Genomic DNA, 27,163 nt, shown 5'->3' on the forward strand with positions numbered 1-27,163 from the left:
CTCTGTAGCTTTGGAGCCAGGTGTGGAACTCACTCTGTAGACGAGGTTGACCTCAAACTCACAGAGATCCGCCTGCCTCTGCTTCCCGTGTGATGAGATTAAAGGCGTGTGCCACCATCACCCTGCTTCAGCTAGCAGTTCTTGTCTGGCTAGAGTGTGGTCTGTGTTCTACTGGACAAGTGGAAGTACTGGGCTGGGAGGAGAGGAGAGGACAGTTGCATAGAATTGGCCTCAGAACTACTGAGAACTCAAGAACAATGGCAATGGGTTTTTGATCCCACTGCACGTACTGGCTTTGTGGGAGCCTAGGCAGTTTGGATACTCACCTTACTAGACCTGGATGGAGGGGGATGGTCCTTGGACTTCCCACAGGGCAGGGAACCATGATTGCTCTTTGGGCTGACGAGGGAGGGGGACTTGACTGGGGGAAGGGAAGGGAAATGGGAGGCGGTGGCGGGGAAGAGACAGAAATCTTTAATAAATAAATAAATTTAAAAAGAGAAATCAATAAAATGCCAGAAAAAGCAAAAAAAAAAAAAGAATTGGCCTCAGATACATGGACTATAGCCCCAAACCAGGCCTTAAGCTGCCCTCAGTGTAGACAAGCCAGTATGAGAGACTCACACCTGGCCTTCATGTCACAGTCAGGTGTCATGCAAGTAGAGAACCCTAGGGGATATAGGCTCAAATCCGGGTGTACCAAATCCTGACAATGGTTGGGCTCCTGAAGCATCACCTTCTGATCTGAAGAAGGGACACAGATCCTGGGACACAGGGCAGCAGGGTCCGAAGAAGGATCTGTGGGACACTCAGGAAAAGGGGCAGAGTACCTGGCATATGCTAGGTGTTTGTCGGGAGCTCAGAGAGGCTGAGTCACTTACCTAGAGTTGTATAGCAAGGCCTGGACTTTGAATCTGAGTCTTTCTGAGTCTGGAATCTCAACGTGATGTACTGATAATAACTCTAAGTGTCCCAGTACTCTAATAATGCCCTGCACACACACACACACACACACACACACACACACACACACACACACACACACAGAGAGAGAGAGGCTCCAAAGAAGCACACAAGGGGAGACAGGTGTCTCCTTTACAGAGCATGTGACAAGAAGTGGGGACAACCAAAATCCTACGAAATGAAGTATCAGGGTCTGGATTGAGTCCTCCCTTCCCCACTGTCGTGTCTCAGAGTGTATACAACCATCCTCCGGCTCCTGCTGGAACCTTCTGTGGGTACTTCGTGTATTACTTTCCACCTTCAGCATATTGGAAGTTCTCTCTGGGTTTCTGACGACACCCAGCGTGACAGCTGCGTGAACAGCTGTGAGACTGGGTCACCTAGGGGGTAATGACAAGAGGCCTGGGCATGCTCAGTGCAGCTGCAGTGTCTCCTTGCTGATCATGTCTCATCTGCGCTTGGTCGCACGCCAGGAGACTGAGTTCTGTGGCACTAAGAGCTGGCAGCATGAGAATTCCATCTCTAAGGCTCCCTGTTCTTTCCACCCTTGGGGTAGGGGTTCGTATCTCTGTGGGGGTTGTTCGCAGTGACACAGGACCACAGCCCTTAGTTCCCTCATCTCAGGCGACTGGATTCCAGCTGGTTCCTGCTCTGCTGCTCTGCGTCATGTGCTCAAGGCTCGAGCCCATGGGACCCCACGGCGGCCACTTCACAAGGAGGGTCCCCTTACCCTGCGACCACCTGAGGAGGGGAACACCCATGATCACCCCATTCTACTGATGAGAAAATTGAGACACTATGGTGAAACTGCTACCTAGCAGTCTGCAGCTGAGATTTGAACTCGGGGAGGGGCGGCAGGGGCAGTTCTCAGTGGCACCAATATAATAGCTGTTACCTTCAAGCAGTGGTCTGGTAGGATGGTTTTAAGTTACCGAGACAATTCAAAGCTTCCAAGGGGACAAACAGCCTTGAAAGCCCTCCAGGAGTTTACTGGCCTTTAGGGAGTTCTGATTCAGCTGAGGACCCGGATCCTCCAGTGTCACTTGTTCCTGGCCATAGTGACCTCTTGCCTTCCCAGGCATTCCCTGACCTTCTTGTCTCATTGCTTCTGACCCCTGTGTTTCCAGAAGCTTCTGTTGGGGTTTCTTGAAACTTCTGTTCACTATTCTTTGGAATCACACTGGATGCCCAGATGATCAAATGAGTCTTTGCCACCTGCCATGGGCTCAGAGGCTCAGAGACTCAGGGCAGGACAAATCCGAGCTCAGATTCCAGGTCTGAATCCAAACTCTAGATATGCTGTGTGACTCTAGCTGCATCACTGCCTCTCTCTGAGTCTCTTTCCTTTCTTTGACCATCTGAAGGATGAGGATAGATGCTCAAGGCTTGCCCAGCACCCTGCCAGCCTAGCCCCTGTGGAAAGCGCCCTTCTGAGTTGACCAATAGAGATGATCAGACACCACTTCTGGTATATAAACCATGAGGAGAACACCCAGCTCTCACCCAGAATGTGACCCCTGGCCACTCAGAGTCTTGGGTTCTGCATTCAGAAATGTCAGGTGCCTCTTGCTTTGGGGACCCCCGTGGGGAGCAAGGAGAGGTTGGAGAGTCATAGGCTCTTCACAGCCTAGTGTTGTAGACCTTGGGCCTGAGCCTCCATGTTGAGCATATTGGCATTTTTCCTTTTCTCATTGTCCCATTGGCCTGACCAATCTAGAGAACTGTAGGCCCGTACTGGGGACTCAGTAGTGCCAAGCATGGAGTGCAGGGTCCTTGCAGGTCAGGTAGATTCCGTTGCCCTAGCTGTGGCCTGAGTTGCGGAGAACCTGCTACACACTTAGTGTGCCCAAGAGCCCACCCCTTTCCTGTCCCAAAGCCCCAGGAGGTATTGTCAGCAATGCCGCCTCCACTTCCATGGTATTGCATCAAGGTAGGCATGGAGAAATTAATCCCAGTGCTCAGAAGTAGAGGCAGTAGGATCAGGATTCCAAGATCATCTCAGCTGCATAGCCAATCTGAGGCCAGCCTGGGCTCCATGAAATCCTGACTGTGAGAACTGACTGACAGAGTCATTCACTTGAGGTCTCACAGCTGGGACGAAGGTAGGGCCAGTGTGATTCAGGTGGTGGCTTTGAAGTCATACTGCCTGGGGTGGCATTCTCGCTTTCCACCCGCCTGGTTTGGGAAGTTAGTAGGTCTCTCTGAGAACACCCCAGGGGCCTTATAAAGTGACCGGGAGGCGCCCTTTGCCCAGAGCATGGCACACAGAGGAACAGCGAGGCCGTCATCTGAGTATCAGTGGTGACTTGGCCTAGCTGAGCAGTATGGAAGCTCTTGTCTGGTGGCCTAGGGACCCACTGTTTTTTTGTCTCTCTACAGGATGTGCCACGGCCCAGGGTGGGGCAGAGGATGAAGGCGAGGCAGAAGCAGGCTGGATTGAGGGGGCCGCCATCCTGCTGTCGGTCATCTGCGTGGTCCTGGTCACGGCCTTCAATGACTGGAGTAAGGAGAAACAGTTCCGGGGCCTGCAGAGCCGCATCGAGCAGGAGCAGAAGTTCACCGTGGTCCGGGCCGGCCAGGTGGTCCAGATCCCAGTGGCTGAGATCGTGGTCGGGGACATCGCCCAGATCAAATATGGCAAGTCTTCCTGGCCATGATTCTAGAGCTGGAATCTGGATAGAGGTGGGACAGGACCAGCAGATACAAAGATCCTAATCCAGGGAATGGTGGGGGATGGGGACCCTAAAGGCTGATGTTGTGGCAAGATGTATTCTGCGGCCCTGAGGATCCCAGAGGAGACAAGTTCCCATCCGGTTAAATCAGAAAGGTCATGCCCCTGCACCCCAGCCTCCATCTATAGCAGACATGACTAATCAATCACTGCTCATAATCTGAATACAGCCTCAGAAGGCTTCCCAGCACCGCATCACTAACAAAACCCATTTCCCGTCCCTGAACCGACTTCAGAGAGATCTTTCCAGGCTGGTGAAAGTTAGCAAGAGGTGAAGTGGGTGGTGAGTATCCCAAGCCAGTCATATTGCTATCAGAAAGCCCACAGACAGGCTCCAGAGGGGGATTGGAGAAGATATATCCTGGGTCCATAGACACAGGCTGGGAGATTGGAGTGGCCCTCCTCACTCAGTCCTTGTGACTCACTTGATTGGAATGTCTTCAGTCCCCCCCCCAAAAAAATAGCCTGCTCTGTTATGAAAGACCTCCTCCCAGCCATGAAAAGACTGCAGGAAAATAAACTGCAAAGCCCCCTGGGCCCATCAGGTCAACGGATATACATTATGAAGAGCATGCCTGCATGAACCAAGGTGGCTGTGTCAGGCCCCAAGGATGTCACTTTAGCTGCCCATTGGCTTCCAGTGCCACCGTGGTTCTGCATGCTGGGGCACCTCCCCCATGGATGCCCCAGCTTCTCTGGCCCCCTGACTCTGCTGACCCCCTGCCCTCCTCCAATCAGGTGACCTCCTTCCTGCCGATGGCCTCTTCATCCAGGGCAATGACCTCAAGATCGATGAAAGCTCGCTCACAGGGGAGTCTGACCAGGTGCGCAAGTCTGTGGATAAGGACCCCATGCTGCTGTCAGGTGAGCTGCAACTCACAGTGCCCCTGCGGCCAGTCCCCACCCACCACAGGGAGGCTGGTGTGGTCGCTGGCTCTAGGGTCCATGGCAGGATCAGCCCCCTGTGTGCAAACCACCCCTTTCCCAAGCAAGCCATGCAGAGCCACGGCCTGGCCTGGAAACTCCCACAGCAAATGTCACAGAGTGTCTCACCCCTGCAAGACACTTCTAGTGTCTTGTCAAGTTTCTAGTCCCTTGGTTTCCTGCGAAGCGACAGTCTTTCTGGATACCCACTATGCCCCAGGCCCCGTGATGGGGGGAGGGGCATGAGAGGAAGCCAGCCTTGCCATTCCTGGGCAAGAGCTCACCGGGCAAGAAGGAAAGCAGATACCAACACTCAGAGGCAGGACCACACTGAGGTGTAGGATAGCAGGATATAGATGCTTGGATTCTGAACCATAGTCAGGAATCAGGATGTTATTCTGAGTAGGATAGGATGGCCTAGATGAAATTGCCTAATGACACTGGCAATTTTTTAAGGTTTTTCTGGCTACCACGGGGGCATAAGATGGGCTGGGGAGGTCATGTGGGCAGAACACCTTCATAAAACCCTCCCTTGCAGAGATAACCAAGAGGCTTCATTGTATGGCCATGTTAACCTCACAATAGAGATACAAAATGATATACAAATTCCAAGAAAGGAGCAGAGAGGCCAGGGGGGAGTGTATTGAGCTGGGGTTTACAGGGCAATTAGAAGCTTGCTTGGTCCGTTTCCCTCCGGGTGGGTGGGATACCCTGGCAATATAAAAAGGAAGATCCACAAGTCTTTCGGGTAATAGAAAGGCTGAAGTATTATTTTATCTAGAATTTATTCACTGCTTGTCTTAGTCAGGGTTACTATTGCTGTGATGTAACATCATGAGTGAAAGCAATTTGGGGAGGGGAGGTTTTACTTCACTCATAGATCCATGTAACAGTTCATCAACAAAAGCAGTTGGGAACTCAAACAAGGCAGGAACCTGAGAGGCCACGGAGGGGTGCTGCTGACCGGCTTGCTCCCTGTGGCTTGTTCAGCCTGCTTTCTTATAGAACCCAGGACCATCACCAGCCCAGGGATGGCCACACCCACAATAGGCTAATTAACACCACCAACACTAATGAAGAAAATACCTTCCAGCTGGATCTCATTGAGGCATTTTATCTCTATTAGCATGCCTTCCTCTCAGATGATTCTAGCCTGTGTCAAGCTGATATGAAGTGAGACAACACATCCCTATACCTATTTTGCTTTGTAGACCAGGCTGGCCTCATCCCCTATATTTATTAAGCGCCTACTGTTTGCTGATGGCTAACGGGACAGACAAGGTCTCTACTGGCCTGGGTTGGAATTTAGAATCTGGTGAAGGCAGCAGTCAAGGAAGGAACACACAAGCAAATACTAAAGTGAACTCCAGGACAATAAATCCACCAAAGACACAAGATTGCAGTGAGAAGGGGCCCTGAGGCCGGGAAGAATCTCAACAGGTCAGAAAATGCCTGACTCAGGAAGTTACACTAGAGCTAAAACCAAAACTTTGAAAAATGCATTTCTGGCAGAGAAGCAGCAAGTGCAAAGGCCCTGAGGTCCAAGTAAGGGATCATGGAAGGTCTCCAGTGCCCTATGGGAACACAGGACCATGTGACAGATCTGCAGCTGGCCGCAGACCCATCAACCCTAGTTCTGGCCTCTGAGCTGCAGGAGTTGGCAGGCAGGTAGCCATCCTTGGGGAAAGTGTGCAGCGGTTTCTATGGGAGTCCATGGTAGATGGTGACAGTCTACAGATAGCATGGAGAAAGGTATGAGGGGGGATGCTAGCAGGAGTCTGACGGAGACAGCATTCAGAGTCACTGGCTAACAGTGTCACAAAGCAACCTGGGAGGACTCCAGGACAGATGGAGATTCCAGAATGACGGAGATGCTTGGGAATCTGGCTGTGCTGGTTTAGGGTGAATCACGGGGTCTCGGTTCTCTCACAGAGGCACAGGACCCAAAGGAAAACGGGGCATTGGAATTGAAAACAAGGTGGGGGTGAAGGCAAAGCTAGGAAGCTGTTCTGAGGAAGAGGGAAGAGGAGGAGTCTGGGAAGCACAGCAAGGGCTTCTGTGATTCTTGTCCCTTGCTTCTCTCAAGAAGTAGGGAGGAGCTGGGAACATCTTAAGAGCCAGAAGTACTGGAAGCCAGAAGAGAAAGGAGGCCTGAGGTCCTTGGAGATGAGATAGGGAACACATCCCAGATGGGCTAGGGTAGAGCGTAGAGCTAGTGACCGGGAGGATACTCCGTGTCTCACTATAGTCAAGAGGGTCCTTGAAGCCTGGGCTGGTCATCAGTAGGTGGCATGTGAGGACCAAAACAAGCAAGGGAGATCTACAGAGGCCACCACAGGTCTACAAGGCTATAAGGAGCCAGAGGAGTGGATTTGCTTTTCCCTCCAAGGTCCAGGGAACATCCTTGAAGACATGCTGTAGAGGATGGTTGGGCCAGAGATGTCTGGAAGGTTGTGCTCACCTTATGGGACTGATGGGCTGGTAGGAGGCTCCAGAAAACACACCTCTCAACTTGAAAGGCCCTGTTCATCGAAAGGATAGAAAAGGGGCGTTAGAGTTGAGATCCACAAAGACAGCCCCCGGCACATACTTACTAGGTAGATGAGGAAGGAGCCAGACATACACAGAAGGCCAGCTGGGCAGAGGGAGGAGGGGTGGCAGAGCCTGGACAGGTGTGGACAGCAGCAGGGAACGGAACAAATGCAAAGAATAAGTAGATAGTACTTTCTCGTTCCTGGCTATGTGAGCAGAGCCGGGATGGGTCAGGGTGGCCTACTGGGAGGGAACGCCAGCTCTAAGAGTTGCAGCTTCATCCACACTCCACCCCCTGGATCTCACTACAGACCCACGGGATTTGTTCTTTCCAGCCATAGAGGACAGATGAACCCTCCACCCAATACCCGTCTTACTTCCTATTTGCCTGTTCAACTGCTACCATCTGCTCAGGACCTCACTAGGAAGGGACCCATGACCACCAGTGCCCTCCACAGCCACTCCTGTTAGCACACTGGGTATTACTTTGATGAGGGTTTTTGGTTTTGGGTTTTGGTTTTGGTTTTGGTTTTTTGAGATAGTGTTTCTCTGTAGCTTTGGAGCCTGTCCTGGAACTAGCTCTTGTAGACCAGGCTGGCCTCGAACTCACAGAGATCCGCCTGCTTCTGCCTCCCGAGTGCTGGGATTAAAGGCGTGCACCAACACTGCCCAGCTCTGATGGGTTTTGCACTGTGCAAACAATCAAAAATACAGAGAGAAGAGGAGGAGGAGGAGGAGGAGGAGGAGGAGGAGGAGGAGGAGGAGGAGGAGGAGGAGGAGGAGGAGGAGGAGGAGGAGGAGGAGGAGGAGGAGGAGGAGAAAAGGAGGGGTGGGCAGTGGTGGCGCACGCCTTTAATCCCAGCACTTGGGAGGTAGAGGCAGGTGGATTCCTGTAAGTTTGAAACCAGCCTGGTCTACACACAGAGCAAGTTGCAGGACAGCTTGGGCTACACAGAGAAACCCTGTCTCAAAACCACATAAATAATGAAAGAAAGAACAGAATTGACAGTGTTCCCGCCAGACCAAATCTAACCGATCTCTTACCGAAGGGCCCACCCACAGACAGACTTCTGAACCAGTTCTCCAGCCAATCAAGTCCAGGTGGGGAGCTCTGAGCCCAAGGCCACTGCCATCGGGGCTGGGCACCCAGCAGCTGTGAAGAATGTGGGAGGAGCAGGCAGCAGAGGTGAATGGGACAGGTGCCCTGGAATACATGTGCTGTGTGTGCTCAGACATACTGCTGGCTTCTCTGAGCCTCAGTTTACCTGTGAGACTCACAAAGTGTCGATGGTGACACAAAGGGGAAACCACTGGGACAGGGTCAGTGGAATACCCTGAGGACCCCTGTGGACATCCTTCCTTACAGTGGAGACATGCAGGGTTCTAATTCTCTTTGACTGGGAACCCCAGACAATCTCTACCTCTTCCCTGAGCCTCTATTTGCTCTTCTGTAAAATGGGTTGGTTGCCTCAGTTCCTAGGAATAAGTGGAAGCAAGGAAATTTCCTTCATCTCCATATCCTGCCTGGCCCCTTCCTCCTCTCAGGACTGCCCCTCCTCCACTCACCCAGAGGCACTGGTTTTAGGGTATCCATGGATCTCCCCCAAATCCCTCGGGAGCTTGGTTCCACATTGTGGGGGCACACTGGTGGTCTGTTGTGGGGATCACAGGTCTGCGCTTGTTTTCAAGCACAGCAAAGGTGAGGGAAGAGAGAGAAAGTGAGTTCCTGGCTTAGCCTTCACAAACCCCAAGTTCATCTCCAGATCCAGAGGAAGAATCTAGAGAGAGCTCGTATTCAGAAACAGCAGACTAGGTTGTGGGCATCCACACGCCTGCCCCCCAGGATGGATAGGGGGACAGACCCCAAACTGTGACACATCGGAATGGGCAGAGAGAAGGGCTGAGAAATCCAGGGCTGCAGGGGTCCCAGACACCAGAGTGAGGCAGTAGTTACTCCATCGCCATCTGGAGAGGCACCAACACGGTGCTCTTCTGGCAATTCCCGCTCCCCCACCCCACACAGCAGCTGGAAACATGGACTTTCACAGACCAAACCATCTTCAAGTGTTTACACATTAGCCTGAAATTCCAGTATTTCACCAGTCCCTGAGAGGCGGTGACATTCGATAGACCCCAGAATATGAATACTGGCCTGGTTTTGCGTAACCTCAAGGCCATCTCGAGCTCCCAGAAAGGCTTCACATGCCCCAGGATTAGTATTGGCAGAGGGCAGAGGGCAAGGAGCACAGCACAAGAAGGCTGGTATCTGATCCGGGGTTTCTGATTGCATTACTAGGGCCTCAAGGAGCCAGCCAAGCCCTTAGAACACTGGTTCTCATTCTGTGGATCTCGACCCCTCTGGGTATCTAATGGCCCTTTCACGGGGGCTGAATATCAGATATTTACATTACAATTGATAACAGTAGCAAAATTACAGTTATGACGTAGCAGTGAAATAATATTATGGTTGGGGTCACCACAACATGAGGAGCTGTATTGAAGGGCTGCAGCATTAGGAAGGGTAAAAACCACTGATTTAGGAGTCTGAACTGGGGGACATCATCAGACTGCCATTTGGAGGTTGGGGCTGTGTTCCCCAGAGACCCTGCTTCTATCCAGTGGTAGGTCTGTTCCCAGATCTGGTGAGCTCTTTGTCCTGCCCCTGTCTCTGTCCCCTATCTGCCTACACAGGTTACAGGAGCCGCCAGCCCCGGGTGGTGATAGGCATGATCAGCTTAGAAGGTGATTCGAGGCCTGCTTATCTTGGGTGGAAATTGGCCCCCACATCTTTTTCCATCCCTTCTCTGCTAAGCAGGTGGAAAACAGCTTCCTGTGGCCTCTGGACCCAAGGACCAATACACTCATCTCTCCGCCAGCCTGCTCTCAACTGGGTTTTACAGCTAGCTGTGGGGGCCTTCTCACTGGGGCGGGGGGGGGGGTAGTGAGCTGTGTCCAAGATCCTAGGCTGGAAGAAAGAGAGTTTAAAGTCTGGCGTTGCTCTTCCTCTGTGTAGGGCCTGGGACAGTCTACCTCGCCCTTCTGGCCTCGGTTCCCATGGCGTGAGAGCTGAGATTACTGTTTGTAGGGTGGGGTGTGGCACAGTGCCAGCACACAGTAGGTGTGCCAGATATTTCCTTTGTGTCTATAGTAAATGCTCCAAAGCTTTCCTGGGGCTTCAGTTTCCTCATCTGTCTGGCAAGGCAGTCAGTCCTCTCCTCCCAGCACGTGAACAAAGTTGGTACCCAGAACCCTGAGTGGCAGGTCAGCTTAACCCTGCTGGACAGTCTCATAGAGCAGGCATGGCTTCTGCATGCACCAGAGCAGAGGGGCAGAAGAGAGAACCACCCTGCACTTCTCTGGATAGACTGGTTGGTGAGCATGGCTCTGTCTGCTTCCCAGGCAGCCACTGTCAGATTCAACGGCATCTAGCACCTTCCTGTCACGCAGACATCTCTGACCTCCAGGGACTGCCCATGTTCCCCAGCCAAGGCTGTCTGATCTCATGAAACTCCAGCTTCTCAGACGCTCCCTGGCAGCCCCTGGCAGCCCCGCTCTACTTTCTGTCTGTGGATCTGGAAGCTCGTGGAGCTTCTGGCAGGTGGATGCCGGTTAGCTTAGTGTCCCCAGGCTTCACTCATGTCTCACGTGAGTCAGCCCTGCCATCTCCTGAAGGCTGACAGTCCAGCGAGAGAGAGACAGAGAAAACACCGTTTCCCACCTTTGCTTTGTCTTGGTTTCTTAAGACAGGGTCTTATGTAGCTAGCCTAGGCTGCCCTCAAACTCACTACCTTTAGCAGAGGATGAGCTTGAATTCCTGATCCTCCTGTCTCTTCTACCTCCCAAGCACAGGGATGACAAAAGTGTGTCACCACACCAGGTCTCTACCTGTGCATCTTTCTCTCTCTCCCACAAGTTCTCTATGGTATTAAGACAGCCACTCTCTGAGCCTGTGTAGTAGAGGCCTGCCTGACAAGAAAACAACACTTGTTGATTCAAAAGCCCCAAAGATGGGAGCTGGAGAGATGGCTTAGCAGTCAAGAGCACTTGCTGCTCTTGCAAGGAACCCAGGTTTGGTTCCCAGTATCCACAAGGTGCTCACAACCCGCAGTAACTCTAGTTCCAGGGAATCTGGTGTCCTCTTTTGATGTGTTCGGGTACTGCACACATGTGGTACAGAGATACATGTGGGCAAAACATGTATACACACAAAACAAAAATAAAAAAATTTAAAAATGGCAAAGATGAATAAATGTAGAACTGCCTCATTCAACAGTTTTTTTCCAGACCCCTAAGAATTCTAGGATTTTCTGGAATTCACTTTGAGAAACATAAGAGTCTAAGAAACAAGCTGGATGTACTGACACAGACCTGCAATCACAGATATGCAGGTGGCTGAGGCAGGAGAGTCACAGTTCAAGACCTACCTGAGCTAGAGTGAGTTCAAGGCCATCTTGGGAAACTTAGCGAGGCGGTGTTTCAAAATTTTAAATTGCAAAATAACTAAGATGTACCTCAGCTGGCAGAGTGCTTGCCTAGACTGCATGAATCCCTGGTTCTATTATTAGCACCCTATAAACTAGGCATGGGGGCATATGTCTGTAGCTCCAGCATTTGGAAGGCAGAGGCATGAGATCACCATCAGTTACACAGCAAGTTCAAAGCCAGCCTGTGATACATGAAAACCTGTCTCAAAAGTGCCTGAGAAAGGCATTCTGAGGTAGAGCACTAGCCTCACATACACAAGGCCTGGATTTTATCCCTGTTGCCTCAAATACTAACTGTGACAACAATAGCAATAGTAGTCACCTTCGAGGAAAAGGACCTGAAATTTCCTTGTAGCACAGATGCCCCAGAGAGTCTGATGTCACTGTATACCCACCTCCTCATATAAAATTTGGAAGGTCATAAAATACAATGCACAGGATGACTTACAGAAACCAGTTGTGTTGAAATAAAGTAGTTTTAAAGTATGTAGCACAGTAATACGTGTGTTTCTAGATAAGCACTCAAAACAAGACCCAGGAGGAAGATAAACTACCGGTCTACTGTCAGAGGGGTGATAATCAATATCTACCACATAGAGAAAATCTGGAGTCTTTATAGTGCATCTACAGCTGTGTGTGATGTTATTGGTGATGGGGCCCATTCATCCTGTACATTCACAGTGGGGGAAAACACTGAATTTCACTCTGAGGTCTGTGAAAACATATATATGAGGTTTCCCATCTCAGTTCACAGACCCCTGAATTCTCCACTAGTGGGGAGATGGGCCAGTTCTCACCAGTCCTCTCTGGGTCTTAGTTCCCATTGGGTTGCAGAATAAGGTCTGATTATAAAAACTATACATAAAGAGAGAGAATGTTCCGTACTTGGATTATAATCGTGAAAGAAGAAATGAGAGAGACAGAGACAAGCAGAGGTGACACTCCAGGCTAGAAAAGGAGGTGCTGGGCCTGGGTCTTTTCTGTGGACCAGAGAACTGAGAAGCAACAGCAATTTTATAATACTGTCCCAAGTCCATCTCAGCCTCCCCTGAGGCATTACCATCTGAAAAGGCCCCACCATGCCCATGATGTGGCCCCCAACTGAAGGTGTCACCCCATGATCTCAGTGGGCAAGGTACTAGAAGCTGATAGACACTTGTTCCTTCTGTTCATTTGGGGAGGAGGCTTTGCCATGTGATAGTAATGGGATTATACTTTCCCCAGGGACCCATGTGATGGAGGGCTCAGGACGGATGGTAGTGACTGCTGTGGGTGTGAACTCTCAGACTGGCATCATATTTACCCTGCTGGGGGCTGGAGGTGAAGAGGAAGAAAAGAAAGACAAAAAAGGTAAGCCTCTTTCCCCCCCACACTAACTCTGAAAACTAGAGAAGGAGCTTTTAAAGCCACATTTTTCATTTACCTGTTCACTCCACAATATAGAGTACCTGCTACACCATACCCTGTGCCAACAGTCACCTCCCTTGTCCTCAGGGCCTGTTGGATTGGGTGGGTTATGTGTGTTCCATCTGCCTCAGTTTCTGTCTTGTCCAGTCATGTCACCGAGGCCTCCCCTTCCCCTCTAGGCCAGTCTCGGGATGCTGGAAATGTCATTCAAACTCCAGACTCCAGCAGGAGAGGCAGCCAGCAGGAGCTGGCTTCCCCTTACCTCAGTACTGAACAGAAGCTCTTACCCAGAAATGTTCCTTCTGACATTGGTCAATTATACCATCAGGGCTGCAAATCCATCCAGCATAGGCAAGTGCCCGACATGGGCAGGCACTTGAAAACATGGTTGAAATCCAGTTCCATGCTTTTTGCTCTGATTCCCCAGGAGGTGACACAATGTCCAAGTCCTGGTTCCCCTTCTCCTTTCAAAGTAACAGTCCCTCACTGAGGTGCAATGTGTAGCCATCTTAGATACAAATACCTTCCAGAACAGAAAAAAGATGCTCACACAAAAAGGCCTGAACCCAAATCCCAGAATAGTCAGAGCCTTACCTGGAATCCACACTCAGTCTCAGGAACAGTCCCTTTTCAGAGTGTCAGTCTTTCATCTCTTTCCCTAAGCTCTAGAGCAGCACCCACACATTCAGACCTTTGGGAGATTGGGGAAGGTCGATAAGTGGTCAGGTGGCCCTTCCCAACCAAGTTCAGGCAGGCATGCTAGCCACAGAGGCCACTGGAACACAAAACTGGCATCAGGGCAGAAGGCAGCTGGTAACTGAGTGGAGAACTCCTTCCCAGCGTGTCCCCTGAGGTCACAGTCGTCCCTTCAACACCCAGCATGAACAGTGAAGCTGAGCTGTTATCTGGGAGAGCAAAGTGAGGCTGAACTAAATGGAGCAAAGACCTGGCTGAGAGTCCCAGGAGGTATTGGGACAGGGTCTCATGGACGAGTGAGGATCTGTAACCGGGATGAATAGACTGAGTGCAGTAGGGCTCCGTAAGATGTCGGTGAAATACAGTAGTTTGTACCTGTGTTCCAATCTCCGTGGGCCTGGCTGGGAACAGACACCCGGAAGTTCCTGCAGGCCAGCCCTACATCTGACAATACCGTGAGGAAATCAGGCCTCGGTGGCCCCTTAGGTACCATTCAGGGTCCAAATCAGCATAGAGAGAGGCAGAAGAATCCGTTCTGTGTAGAGAGTCAAGGTGGAGTATGGCTTGTAGCTAAAGAATCATGAATCCCATGAATCCCATCCCTTCATGTCAGCCTGAGACACAGCTCAGAGTCCAGAATGGTCTCGTGTGTGTGTGTGTGTGTGTGTGTGTGTGTGTGTGTGTGTGTGTATGCACACCAGTGTGCATGTACGTGTGCATGCATACCCGTGTGTGTGCGTGCATGTGTGTGCACATGCACAGCCGTGTGTGTGTGTGTGTGTGTGTGTGTGTGTGTGTGTATGTGATGGTGGTCTGGTGAGGTGTGGTATACACATGAGGCTGTATGTGCTTCTCCTTCATTAACATGTCTCAAAAATCATCACACAGGTGTGAAGAAGGGGGATGGCCTTCAGCTACCAGGTACAGTAAGACAACCCTCAGGGAAGATGGGCTTTAGGAGTAGCTGCAGCTGTGGGCCCCTGGGCCTTGCCCCTATATTAGTAGCACATAGTTGGAGGAGACCCCGTGCCTACTGAGGGTTATCCCCTCTAGACATTGCTGTGATCTTCTGTATGCTAGCCCAGCAGGGCAAGAAAAGCATCCACTCTGTCCTCTTATGCCCGAGGCCAAGTGGTACCTCCAGTGAAGCCCCACATACTAGCATGCAGTACCTATCTTGCCATCACAGCACCCCTGCCCCCCACCAACTCAGTTCCTGTCCCCAAGCACACACTATGTCCACCTCACCCACCAGTGTCCTTTCCTCTTGTTACCCATATAACCGTATCCCCACTCCAAGAAAGAACTCCATAAGGGTGAACTTAGTGGTCCCCTACCTTTGTTAATTTCTTAGTTAAGATCTCCCTGATTTAAAAGGAGACATCTAGAAGACATCTAAAAGGAGATATCTGGTGTGATATCTCACATGGGGGTTACTCCCGTACTCTTCAGTGAGCTGGCCAGGGGAGAAGGTGATGGAGGGCACTGGCCTGATCCTAAGTCACCACCGTTGACAGCAGTTCTCCAGGAACAAACAATGGTGGTCACAGGGAAAGACTTAGAAGTTTCCGGCCACACAACACCACTCACTGAACATTTTTGAATTGACCCTGGTCATGGATCCTTGGGCAGAACTTCCTTATCCCATGGGGTTCCAACCTGACCAGCTGAGCCAGCACAGTTCAGATGTCACCATAGAAATGCCATCACAGCCAGGCACACCTTTGATCCCAACACTTGGGAGGCAGAGGCGGGCAGATCCCTGTGAGTTCAAGGCCAGCAGAGTCAACAAAGCCAGCTCCAGGCCAACCAGAAATACATGATGAGACCCTGTCTCGAGATAAAATTAATAAATAAAGCGCCATCCCACCTGAGCACCTGACTCCACTCCATAATGTCCTTCACAGACCCTCTGTGTCGGGGTCTCAGAATCCACTCACCCTGGTGACATCTCCATGGGAACCCACCCACCCCAGTGGCATCTCCATGGGAACCCACCTGCCATGGTGGCATCTCTATGGGAGCATTTCACCTCCTTCCCCAATTTGAGTTCCTCACTTTCCCATAGAGTTGTTTTGGTTTGTTTGTTTTTTTAAGAATAAGTCGTGTGATTATCCCCAATAGATTCATGTCTCTGTCGTCGCCTTCTCCATTGTGACATTGCATTTTCCATCCCTCCCACCCCACAGCGGTCGACGGCGCAGCACCTGCAAACGCTGCAGGTAGCGCAAATGCCAGCCTAGTCAATGGTACGTCTCCACAGCGAGCTCTCGGGCTGGGTTTCTGGGTTTCTTCTTCTCTGCCCTCTACTCAAGGCTTTCCCTATCCTGGGTCCCACAGACCTCTCTCACGCATGGCCACCCCAAAACACTCTCCCTCCAAGTACTTAAAAGCAGAGCCATGACCCAAAAAGTGAACTCCACATGACCTTGGCTTCAGATCTAGCCCCATGAAAAGCAGCACCCAGGATAGCCCACCCCTAAGCATAGTTCTGCCTCTGGTTTTGGAAAGGTGGCCTGGGGTCAGGAACTAAATGGAAGCCATCATCTGGGTCCCTAGCAAAGGCTCCAAGCCTCCTCTAAAATTCCCCAAAGATGGAGACTTGGGCTGGAGTTCAACCCTCTAACCCCGCTCATATCATGGCTGGGCCACAAGTAGACACTTCTCCCTCAGTCTCTTTCTCTTCTCTCTTGCCAAGCCAGGAGGTATGAATGCTTGTGGGGCTTGGACCTAGTCTGTCCCTCTAGTGTGAACTGGTGTGCCTCACTGGTGCCTGGGCTGGAGTATCTATGGGTCTCTATACTCTTATTTCGCCAGAGTGGCTGGTTGGGGTGGCTGCCTGTGTCCCCAGGTCTTCATCATCTCCTCACACGCAGGCATTATTATAACCACTTGCTCCAGGCGTCTCCACTGTCCATCATCCTCAGATACCACTCCTGTCCTCACTAGGTCCCATGATAGCCACCCAGGCTGCACCTGGATGCTTAGGGGCCTTAGGGCTTGGCTGTCATAATACTTCCAGAGAAGCCGAGGCAAGGGACAAAAGCATTAGTGAGTGCTGGACATGTCCATGATGTGGCTCGCGCCCACCCCTCCTTCAGACACCCTGTCTCACCCTGTCCTCCCACCCTACACCTCTCACCAACCCACCTGCCTTCAAAGTGCCCTGCAGACCCACCTGGGAGATGTCAGGGGCTGCACAAGGCACCTCTGCAAGCCGTTGCTAATTCTAGTGCGGGTCTATTTCAAGCCCAGGAGGAGGAAGGGAGACAGCTGGGGCTGTGGGTGGTGTCAAGCCACAGGGAGAGGTGGCTGAGAGGTGACAGAAAGAGCTGGCATGGGCAAACCCACAGCTGAGAGAGAAGGAAGTGAGAACCCACTTTCCCTAGCTGGCGAGCATACAGGTATCATGCTCATCAGTCCGATCCGACAGAAATGGGGAGTCCCCCTTGCAGGCTACAGCCAGGGAGAGGCGAGGAGCTTTAGTTTCTAGACCAACACTGTTTCTAGTTTCACGTTCTCCATCTCTTCCATCCTCGTGAGGGCCCTGTCGCACAGGTTTTGTTGTCCAAACATGAAAGGTGAAGAAAATGAGACTCAAGGAGATCAAGCCTTGGGACTGGAGAAAAGGCTCAGCAGTTAAGATCACATGGAAGACCCTGGTTCAATTCCTAGCACCCACATGGCAGCTGACAACTGTCTCTGTCTGTAACTCCAGTTCCAGGGGATCTGACACCTTCACACCAATGCACAAAAAATAAAGCTAAATAAAGAAAAGACACCAGCCCAATCCTAGCATGCTGGGACACACCTTTAATCCCAATACTTGGGAGGCAGAGGCAGGTGGATCTCTGTGAGCCCAAGCCAACCTGATCTACATAGCAAGTTCCAGAATAGCCAAAGCTACATAGAAAGAGTCCATCTCAGCTGCTCATTCTGCCTGTAGCTCCAGTCCCAAAGGATTTGACTCCCTCTTCTGCCCTCCACAGGCACCAGACATACTCATACCAGACATGGTACACATGACATACACAGACATGTATGCAGGCAAAACACATACACATATAAAATAAAATTTAAAAAAAGATAAAAAGAGTCAGATGTTGGTGGTGCATGCCCTTACAGGAGGCAGAGGTAAGCAGATCTCTGTGAGTTCAAGGCTAGCCTGGTCTACAAGAGCTAGTTCCAGGACATCTAAGGCTGCCACACAGAGAAAAACTATCTCAAAAAAACCATAAATAGACAAATACATAAATAAATATTTTTTTAAAGCATCAAAAAGAAAGCAGCAGAATGGGGATGTAAACCCAGAACCCAGACCTGCTCATCTCTGCGGTATCTTTCTCCAGTCAATCCAGTATTCCACAATGAAGTATGTCTTATAGATTTTTTATTGAAATAAAGAGGTCTTCCCTGAAGAAAAAAATGACCCTCTAGACTAAGACATTTGAGGACCAGATGTGGTGCTATAATCCCAGCACCCAGAGGACTAGGTAGGAGGTTCATGAATTTGAGGCCAGCCTGGGCTACAGAGCAAGGACCTGTGGGAAAGATCTCAAAGTCTGGGGACCTAGCTCAGTGATACCACAAGGATCTGAGGTATTCTCTGGAAACTGCTATGAAGGTATCATCAGAGGACCCAGAGTCTAAGCGTCTGGGAAATTGTAAGAAAAAAAAAAGGACAGGCAAGCCACCAGACCCCACTCCAGGCCAACAAAGGAGAATGTGAATTATAGTACTGTTCAAACTCCAAAAACAAGCATAGAGAGCTGGTGGCTGAGGCTGGGGCAGGGAGAAGGAGCCCACTATAATCTCACCTCTTTTCCCTGAACCAACCCTGATGATATAGGATACAAAACAAGAACAACAAAAATAGTTCCCTAACTCTGACTCCCCACAGTCCCCATCTGAAAGGTGGGGTACCCACTCATCCCGGAGGTATCACAGTCTGTTTTCTTTTTCTTTTACACTCATACACCTCTCACTGTCAATCAAATCAGATGACGGATACCCGTAACTTCTTGGCCTCTTTGCAGCACTCGGCAGGTGCTTTTCCTAAACATCCCTTTGGTTACCGTGAGCCCATTTCACAGAGAAGGGAAGAGAAGTGACCTTTCCAAGGTCTCCTGGCCCGTAACCAGTCCCTACCAAAGCCCATTTATAGCCACATGTCCAGGGATCTTCCAGGTTCAATATGGGTCCATCTAGAATTTATGCAGGGCAGAGCCCGTGAGACTCCACTCACCCCCTATTCTGGGTCCCCTCTCTCATCCTTGGGCTCATCTTCCAGGTCCCTAGTGGTGACAGAATTGACTGCTGCAGTACAATGCAGGGCCAGGTGGGTACCAGTTTAATAAGAGCCTCAAATAAGTCCCTTGCTTCTAACAGACCAGGCCATCTGCCGCAAAGCACCCCCAGACAGGGCTCCCTTCCCCCAGCAGGTGCATTGCTGACTATTTGTCTGGCCATGTAATCGCCAGGGCAATAAAAGAGAGAATTGCTGGGTTTAATGGGTACACGCAGCCGCTAGGACATCTGATAATACAAGGCAACACAAGCCCTCCCAGCATTCCAAAGGTGCTTCTGGAAGCCCAGTCCTTTGGCACCCCTTAGCCTAGTTAGTGAAATTATTATGAGAAACAAAAAATAATTGTTGCCCGTTATTCTTTTCTCTCCTATTGTTTTCAATCCAAAAGAACATATTTACAACAGGACAAGAAGGGACTTTTATCGTCAAACCCCAGGGTGGACACTGGCCCTCTGCCGGGAGTTATGGATGGCAGCTAGTGAGCTGGGGTCTGAGAAAGCCATCGCGCATCCACAGTGATGGTAGCAAGCCAGTCTCGAAGCCCCAGGGTTGTTCTGGAGGTGTTCTGTGAGGACAAGCTGCCTCTGGACATCCCTCAGCCTCAGTTTCTCATCTGTAAGATGACAGTCCCTCCCACCTGATCTTGCAGGGCCTGACAGATGACACTTGCAGAATTGTCCTCGGTCAGCCGAAGACTGGCCCATGGAAGCACTTGTTATGAATTAAGCCCCCGGGTGTTCCCAGGGTTTGGATACATCACCCCACTGTGCCGAGGTGGGAACAGACTGCCTGAGGCAAAGCCACAGCTGGTCAGTGTCCTGACAAGATTCTCAGAAAGCCCTCACACTGCCACCATGAGCCCCCTCTCCTGGGCTCAGCGGAGTCTTGGCGATGGGAAGAGCAGAAGGGGAACAGCTCCGTCCCTCTCTGAGCCTGTTTCTCCTGGATAGATAGGAGTCCAACATGAGCGTCCTTCTCAGACACAGTGACAGGCGTCAGATCAGTGGTTCTCAGTCTGTGGGTCGCGACCCCTCTGAGGGTTACAGATCAGCTATTTACACTGTGATTCATAATGGTGGTGAAATTACAGTTATGAAGTAGCAATGAAAACAGTTTTATGGTTGGGGGTCACCATAAGATGAGGAACTATATTAAAGGGTCGCAGCATAAGGAAGGTTGAGGACCACTGGTCTAGAGGAAAGCATGGGGACCATGTGAACTCAGAGCTTGGTGGCCTTGGCAGCACATGCCATAGCTGAACAGCTTTCTCCCATCCCTCCTGAGGGACCAAAGCTATAGGAACAGTTTCAGTGGGTGGCACAGGCCTAGTGGACAGGAAGGCACAGTGGAAAGCAGGTTTCTCAGGCAAGAAGTGGCAGCCTCTAGTCCTGCCCACAGTGGCCCAGGCTGTGACAAGGGTTCCTAGGTAGCACTGATGGCAGGGAAAAAAACCACCCAGCCCTTCCCCCACACCTGGCAGCATCAGGCCCTGGCATAGGCGGTAGCGCCCAATGTAGCCACTGGCTCTTGTTAGCCTGTCTATGAAGCTGGAGCTACGCCTTAAGATCTCTTCCAGGGGCCAGTGGCTTCCCCTTGAACCAAGACTTTTCCCACAAACCTTCAGATACCCTGGGGAAATTTCAGTGACAGTTACTGGGGACCCTCGCTTACCTTCTGCCCTGTAAACTCTACAGGACTTTAGGCAGGGGTGTCCTTGGTGCTAAGATCACATCCAACCCAAAACAAGGGACAAGCTGACCTCCATTCCTCTCCATTCTAGAAGATTGACAATCTCTCTCTCTCTCTCTCTCTCTCTCTCTCTCTCTCTCTCTCTCTCTCTCTCTCTCTCTCTCTCTCGAAAAAATAAAAATGATATAGCTAGAAGGTGAAGCAGGAGGGTCACGAGTTTCAGGCCAGCCAAGACACTTAGCAAGACCTTGTTTCCAAAATAAAACATTAAAGGGCGGGGATATAGCAGAGTGGTGGAGTACCTGCCTGGTATACACAAAGCCTTAGGTTCAAATCCTCAGTACCGCAAAGGGGAGGGAGGGAGAAAAGAAGGAAAGATTTGAAAGTTTCTCTTTTCCTTCTTTCAGCCATAAACATCATGCCAGGCTCAGTTTGGAGGTCTGGGAGCCTCCCTCAGCTTCCTGTGCAAACTCTGGTCCCTTTTTACTTTCCAACTCATTCTTTTCACCTAGAAAACACTCAGGGCCAAAGTTATTCCAACAGAAACACACACCCATCCAGTCCCAAAGAGAATCAAGAACCTTCTGGTCCCACAGCCCCTGTGGCCAACATGATGGCCAGGCTGACCTTCATTCTAGATCTCCTCAGCACCCCTGAGCAGCTTGGTCCTTCCTGTCTGTGACGTGAGTGTTTGTGGCCTGTTGTGTCCCCGTGATGACCTGTGCTGCCTGTTGTCTGTTGAAATTCTCTGTTGTGTAGGTAAAATGCAGGATGGCAGTGCCGACAGCAGCCAGAGCAAAGGTAACCGCAGCCATGGGGCTTGAGTCACAGAGATAGGGACTCCTTGGGGCCAGAGGCGAACCATGCACACCTATGGGGAGCTCTGGTGTCTTTGGGGGTGAAGTCGTGATTCTCATAATTCTGGGGAAGATAAACAGGTGTCATAGCGAGGTGAGGGTCTCCCAAGCCTAACTACCCATCAGCTGGGGTCTGGAAGTCGTCTCTTAGAGGCTCTTATAGTGAAGGCTTGGCCAGGCCTCTGCGACAGAAAGAGCGCTAGGTTCTTCTGTACGTCCCACACGGAAGAGGATCCCTTGGCTGGATATGAGAGTTTAGCACTTGTGCCTGGGACACCTTGCTTTCTTTTTTAAGTCATGCTTCGTGTCCTTCCAATTCTAGCTCCCTAGCATCCCAACAATTTGGCCTCAAGAACACCCAGTGGGGAGCCCTTCTCTTTCTGTCTGATTGTGATAGGGCCAAGGGCCCATTTAGGGTGGGGTCTATGAGCTCGGTTCAGCCTTGTCCTGCTGGGAATCCAGGGTAGAGTCCTGTCGGGTAAAGCCCCAAAGTTGTCTCTGATCCCAGGTACTGCTGGGGCCCAGAGACTACAGCTGGAAGGGACAGGTCCCATCCGAGGCTTCTTTGCCAGCCACAAAGGGCCCAGACGGGGCAATCAGCATTTCTCCTGGGCAGGCAGGGCGGGTGACCTGCATGTGTGTGTGTATGTGTCTCTGTGCACATTCATGCTCTGCCCCCACAGCCAAGCAGCAGGATGGGGCAGCTGCTATGGAGATGCAGCCCCTGAAGAGCGCAGAGGGTGGTGACGCGGACGACAAGAAGAAAGCCAACATGCACAAGAAAGAGAAGTCGGTGCTTCAGGGCAAGCTCACCAAGCTGGCTGTGCAGATAGGCAAGGCGGGTGAGTTCCCAGCAGGTGCCTGGTTGCCAGGACCCACCCTGCTCTGCCCTCTTTCACCTCACCTGGAAAAGAAGCATCTTGATTCCAAGGGGCCTTGAGGCCTGCCCTGCTCTACAGTCAACCTGCCACAGCCACGGCTCTGAGTATCTAGGCTGGCAGTTTCCCCTACCTGTGGGTCCCTGTCTTCTCCCCGGTAAATGGCGATAATTCTTGTCGTCATCTGATAGATTACTTTGATAATTAAAAATGACTGTGTAAACAAGGGGCCAAACCTATGACTTACACAGTGCCAGACAGACCCTGTAGGGCCCAGCATTGAGGACAGCAAAGACTTTATCCTGAGAACAGGATATGGAAGAGGTAACAGCAAGGGAGAACCAGAATGGATTTGGCCTTGCTAATGACCACCCTAGCTATAGTGCAGAAGGAGGACTTCACTGCAGAGCCCGGAGTCCATGCAGAAGGACTTTTCTGAGGTCCCCAGAAGCAAGCCAGGCTTCCCAAGTGAGACGTTAGCTGCAGGCGATCACTGTGGCAGTCTCCTGGCCCAGGAAGCCAAGCCCAGCTGCAAGGTGAGCCCCAGCACAGCCTTGACCTCCCCTTGTGCTGAGGATGTATGAATGGCAAGGCCTCCCACCTGGCTACTGAGGCCTCTGTGGCTGTCTCCATTTCTAATTATAGACAGCGCAGCAGGGGACAGATGCAAATTATAGGCTCAGTGGTCTATATTTAAACCTGGTGACAGCTCTCGGCTGCCGGGAGCTTGGCTTCCCGCCCTGCGGCTGTCAGGCAAGGATAGAGCTAGGCTCTGATGTTCCGCAGCTGGAGCTGGGGTGGGGAGATATGGGCCCAGGGATTTCCTCCTTCACAGTCTGCTGTCACAGGCAGGTGACTCCACAGTGACATGTGGCGCTGAGGAACCAAGAAAGTAAATGATGACAACCTCTTAGCCTCTGAAGACCTCAGTCTCCACTCCCACCACCGTGCCAGGGATAAAGTTCACAGTCAAGCATCCTGGGCTCCCAGCCTCTCCCTACCTCCCTTTGGGGCTGAACCCCTGGTGGCCACGGATTATGGATGGGCCCTCCAAGTTGAGTCTGCTGAGCAAGAAATACATATCATAGAGGGTGGAAAGTCAGAGAATCCTGAGACCTGTGGAGAATTCCTAGGCTTTGCTTCACCCCATGGGACCCCTAGACCACAAGCTGCATGATGGAGCACACCCACCATGCAGAACTGCCTGGGCCTTGAAACCTGTACATTGGCCAGGGCATCATGGGCAACTGTTTGGAGTGGTTGCGCCCACAGAGCCGTACCATCAGCCCTCCTCCATCAGAGAAAGCAGGTGGCCACAGTCCCCACGGCACATGGGTGGGCACACGCAGCAGTTCAGAGATAGGCACACTGATCTGGCAGGAGGGACGCCGAGGACCCAGCATCACCCTAGTCTGGGGCTGCCATCCAGTCACTTCCCTTAGCTGAGCCTCTGTTCCCTCCACCTGGTACCCTCTCCCCAGGACCACTGCACATCCTGATAGCTCCTCAAATACCATCTACTCCAAGACACCATCCCTGGTCGTGCTAGCTCCGGCAGCCACTCTGTAACATCCTTCACGGCATCAATCCATGTCTGTAGTGATCTTCCTATAGCCAAGCATGGTGGCGCACACACACACACACACACACACACACACACACACACTCGTGCCTATCATCCCAACACTCTTTCTGTGTTCTTCCCTACTGGTTTCTTACCTACCTCTGCCTGGGCAGGGTGTCTGCATTTGTTACTACCCAATCTCTGTGTCCTTAAAGGAGGAAGCACCCTGCACCTGGCAGGTGCCTGGAAGTGTTTGTTGAGTGAGTGAGATTTCAACCTTACCTCATTAATTGTGCGACACTTGCATACAGGAGGCTCTCGCTGGACTCATGTTCCCTCCACAAATGTGTATAGCGTGGCTGAGTGTCATATGGGCAGGCATCGTGGTAGGCATTTTACTTGCATTTCCATGTGAGCTTTGCAAAACCATAGGCCCCCAGGCCTCATACAGAAGAGGCAACTGAGGCTCCCTGAGGACCTAGGACTTGCTCTAGGCCACAAAACAAGGAAGTACAACTAACTAGGAGGTAAATTGAGGTCTGCCCAGGAGGCCTTCAGAAGGGGTTTAGTGCACACCTCAGCCCTCCCCTGGAGCCCTCTGAGCAGGTGTCCCCACGTCACAGGCCTGGTGATGTCAGCCATCACAGTAATCATCCTGGTGCTCTACTTCACCGTGGACACCTTCGTGGTCAACAAGAAGCCATGGCTGACAGAGTGCACGCCCGTCTACGTGCAGTACTTCGTCAAGTTCTTCATCATTGGTGTGACGGTGCTGGTGGTCGCCGTGCCCGAGGGCCTCCCTCTGGCTGTCACCATCTCCCTGGCCTATTCTGTGAAGGTAAGGAAGGAGAGCGGTGTCGGGTGGCTGAGGCCATCCCAGCTGGGCTTCTGTCAGGGAACCAGGGAGGACCCGGAACTTAAAGATGAGCTAAGAAGTGCGTGACTGCAGCAGGGACTTGGAGAGAGGGTGTGGGTCCGCCAGGCTTTGCCTTAGAGGCATGATGCGAACTGAGAGTTAGACCCTGCACCAGGAGTCCCCTTATTCAACCCAGCCAAGCACGGCTTTATGGGGATGCAACCTGGGCTGGCCAGACCTTCAGAAGTTTTTTTCAAAAAGAAGCCAAAAATCTATACTTAATATAAACTGTCCTGATACATATTGACAATCAACTCAGACTTAGCAAATAAAATGGGACTGCGATATGGCTCAGTGATAGATGATTTAGTTGGCAAGCCCGAGGCCACAGCACTGCAAACTGTCAAATGCAGACACCACCGTGCAAGCCAGAATACAGTCTCCTTTCCACAAAACCCAACAGGTAGGGAGAGGGAAAGCTGAGCAAAACCACACAGAAAGCCACTACCCCTCAGGTAGGGGTTACTGAAAACCAGGTGGGTTTACAAGCAGTTATGTGAGGTACCACCTGGATGTGTGCTGACCAGGTGGGAATCTAGGACTTTCTCTGCATGCCTATGTACCTACTGAAGCAGCCCATGTATCATCAGAGCGCCCACGTGCTACAGATCTGGCCCATGGGCCCACTACCAGAGTGTCCTGTCTGCTCATGTCCTTCCTCTTCCCTTGGGATTTCCCCCATCCTGTTGGGCAGGAACATGGACTCCTGTTTCCCAGGATCCCAACACCAAGGTGTTGCTGAGAAGGCTTTTGTTCTGAGACACTGGCAGCTCAGCCAGAGAGCAAGGCGAGCGTCAGTTTCCAAGCCAGAATTTGGACGGCGCTCTGCGATGTAATTTCATATAGAGAGTGATCTCCCTGCAAGCGCCAGCAAGTGGCGGTTCTGTGTAAGGGATACAGCCCTTATCAGCTCCCACTCTTACAGTTCTCAAAGAAACCCCTTCCCACAAACCAAAGCCCTAACAGGTCACTGCGCAGTGCTCCTCAAGGGCCCAGCGCCTGGCAAGGGTAGCTGTTGCATGGTTGGAAGTATGTTCTCATTGCTACACCACAGGGACTCTGTGAAGCTTGGCAGAACTGGTTTGGAGACATCATGAGCAGACAGTTTTAGGCCTTGCATCTTCTGAAGTTTTTATCTCTGGCTTGAGACTGGCAAAACCACATGATAAACAGTGAGGCCAACATTTCCCCTTTGAGCTTGCCCTGGGGGTCACCATCAAGAGCACAGTGGTGAGCTCTTGGGCTAGCAGGTCTTAACAGGAACAGCATACAATCCAGGCACATCATTTTAACCGTCCTAGTAACTGCCCTTCTAAAGATAGGGCTGGGGAACTGTCTTAGAGTATAAAGCGTTTGCTGGGCTGTGTGTGAAAGCCCAAGGCCAGATCTCTGCACCCACATAAAAGTCAGGCCTCGTAGCATGAACCTGTGACCTTAGCCCTGGGGACCCCACATAGACAGATCGTAAAGGGAGCGTGCTGGCCAGCCAATATAGCTGACATGGCAACCTCCGGGTTGAGGGAGAGAGCCTGCTCAGAACATAAGGCAGAAAAGATACCCCAGGGTCAGTCTCTAGCCTCCGCATGCGCCTGTATGAGCCTGAATACATATGAGGGGATATGAATGTGACTGGGAATATAGCTCGGGGACAGAGCACTTGCCTGGCACGCACGTGGCTCCGGATTTGATCCCCAGCACCACATAAAACGGGCACAATAACGCACACCTGTGATCCCAACACTTGTGAAGTGGAGCAGGAAGTTTAGAAGTTCAAGGTCATCCTCATTTACATAGCAAGTTCAAGGTCAGCTTGAAATACATGAGACCCTGTCTCCAAAAGAAAAAAGAAAATAATAGCCAGGTAGCTTAATGAACCTTAATAATACAAATTATTCAAACATATGTCCAAATTACCGACAATCCATCATGTAATCAGCACAAAAGAGATGCTTCCTTTGGGTATCTGTTTTCATAATGTCTGTAAATCCAGTGTCTTCTATACACTCTGGGCCACACTTCATGTGCCCATCGTCCCTCTGCAGCTACCATGCTGGGCAGTCCTGATGAGAGATATTTGTATACTTTGTTTTGAGTTTTGTTTTGTTTGTCATAGAGAGAGGTTCACTGTGCAGCCCAGGGTGGCCTTGAACTTACAGCATTCCCCCTGCCTCTATCTCCCAAGTGTTGGAATGTGCCACCATGCCTGACTTCCAA

General features: G+C 51.2%; 1 protein-coding gene across 14 annotated transcripts in view; it reads left to right on the plus strand.

Annotated features, from left to right (window-relative positions):
- Atp2b2 (ATPase plasma membrane Ca2+ transporting 2) overlaps positions 1-27,163 on the plus strand; it is a 320,698-nt gene that overhangs the window by 238,937 nt on the left and 54,598 nt on the right. For 6 of the 14 annotated variants that reach the window (XM_075983151.1, XM_075983148.1, XM_075983150.1 and 3 more), the window contains 5 exons: positions 3,343-3,600; positions 4,433-4,558; positions 12,859-12,984; positions 22,275-22,433; positions 24,657-24,871. In XM_075983151.1, the coding sequence (XP_075839266.1) occupies positions 3,343-3,600; positions 4,433-4,558; positions 12,859-12,984; positions 22,275-22,433; positions 24,657-24,871 (884 nt within the window). Of the gene's footprint in view, positions 1-3,342; positions 3,601-4,432; positions 4,559-12,858; positions 12,985-14,625; positions 14,659-15,926; positions 15,987-21,493; positions 21,536-22,274; positions 22,434-24,656; positions 24,872-27,163 lie in introns of all 14 variants that reach the window. The other 8 variants (XM_075983147.1, XM_075983142.1, XM_075983146.1 and 5 more) reach the window with 3 other exon arrangements.

Source organism: Microtus pennsylvanicus, chromosome 8 (assembly GCF_037038515.1).
Source record: "Microtus pennsylvanicus isolate mMicPen1 chromosome 8, mMicPen1.hap1, whole genome shotgun sequence".
Taxonomy (NCBI): Eukaryota; Metazoa; Chordata; class Mammalia; order Rodentia; family Cricetidae; genus Microtus; species Microtus pennsylvanicus.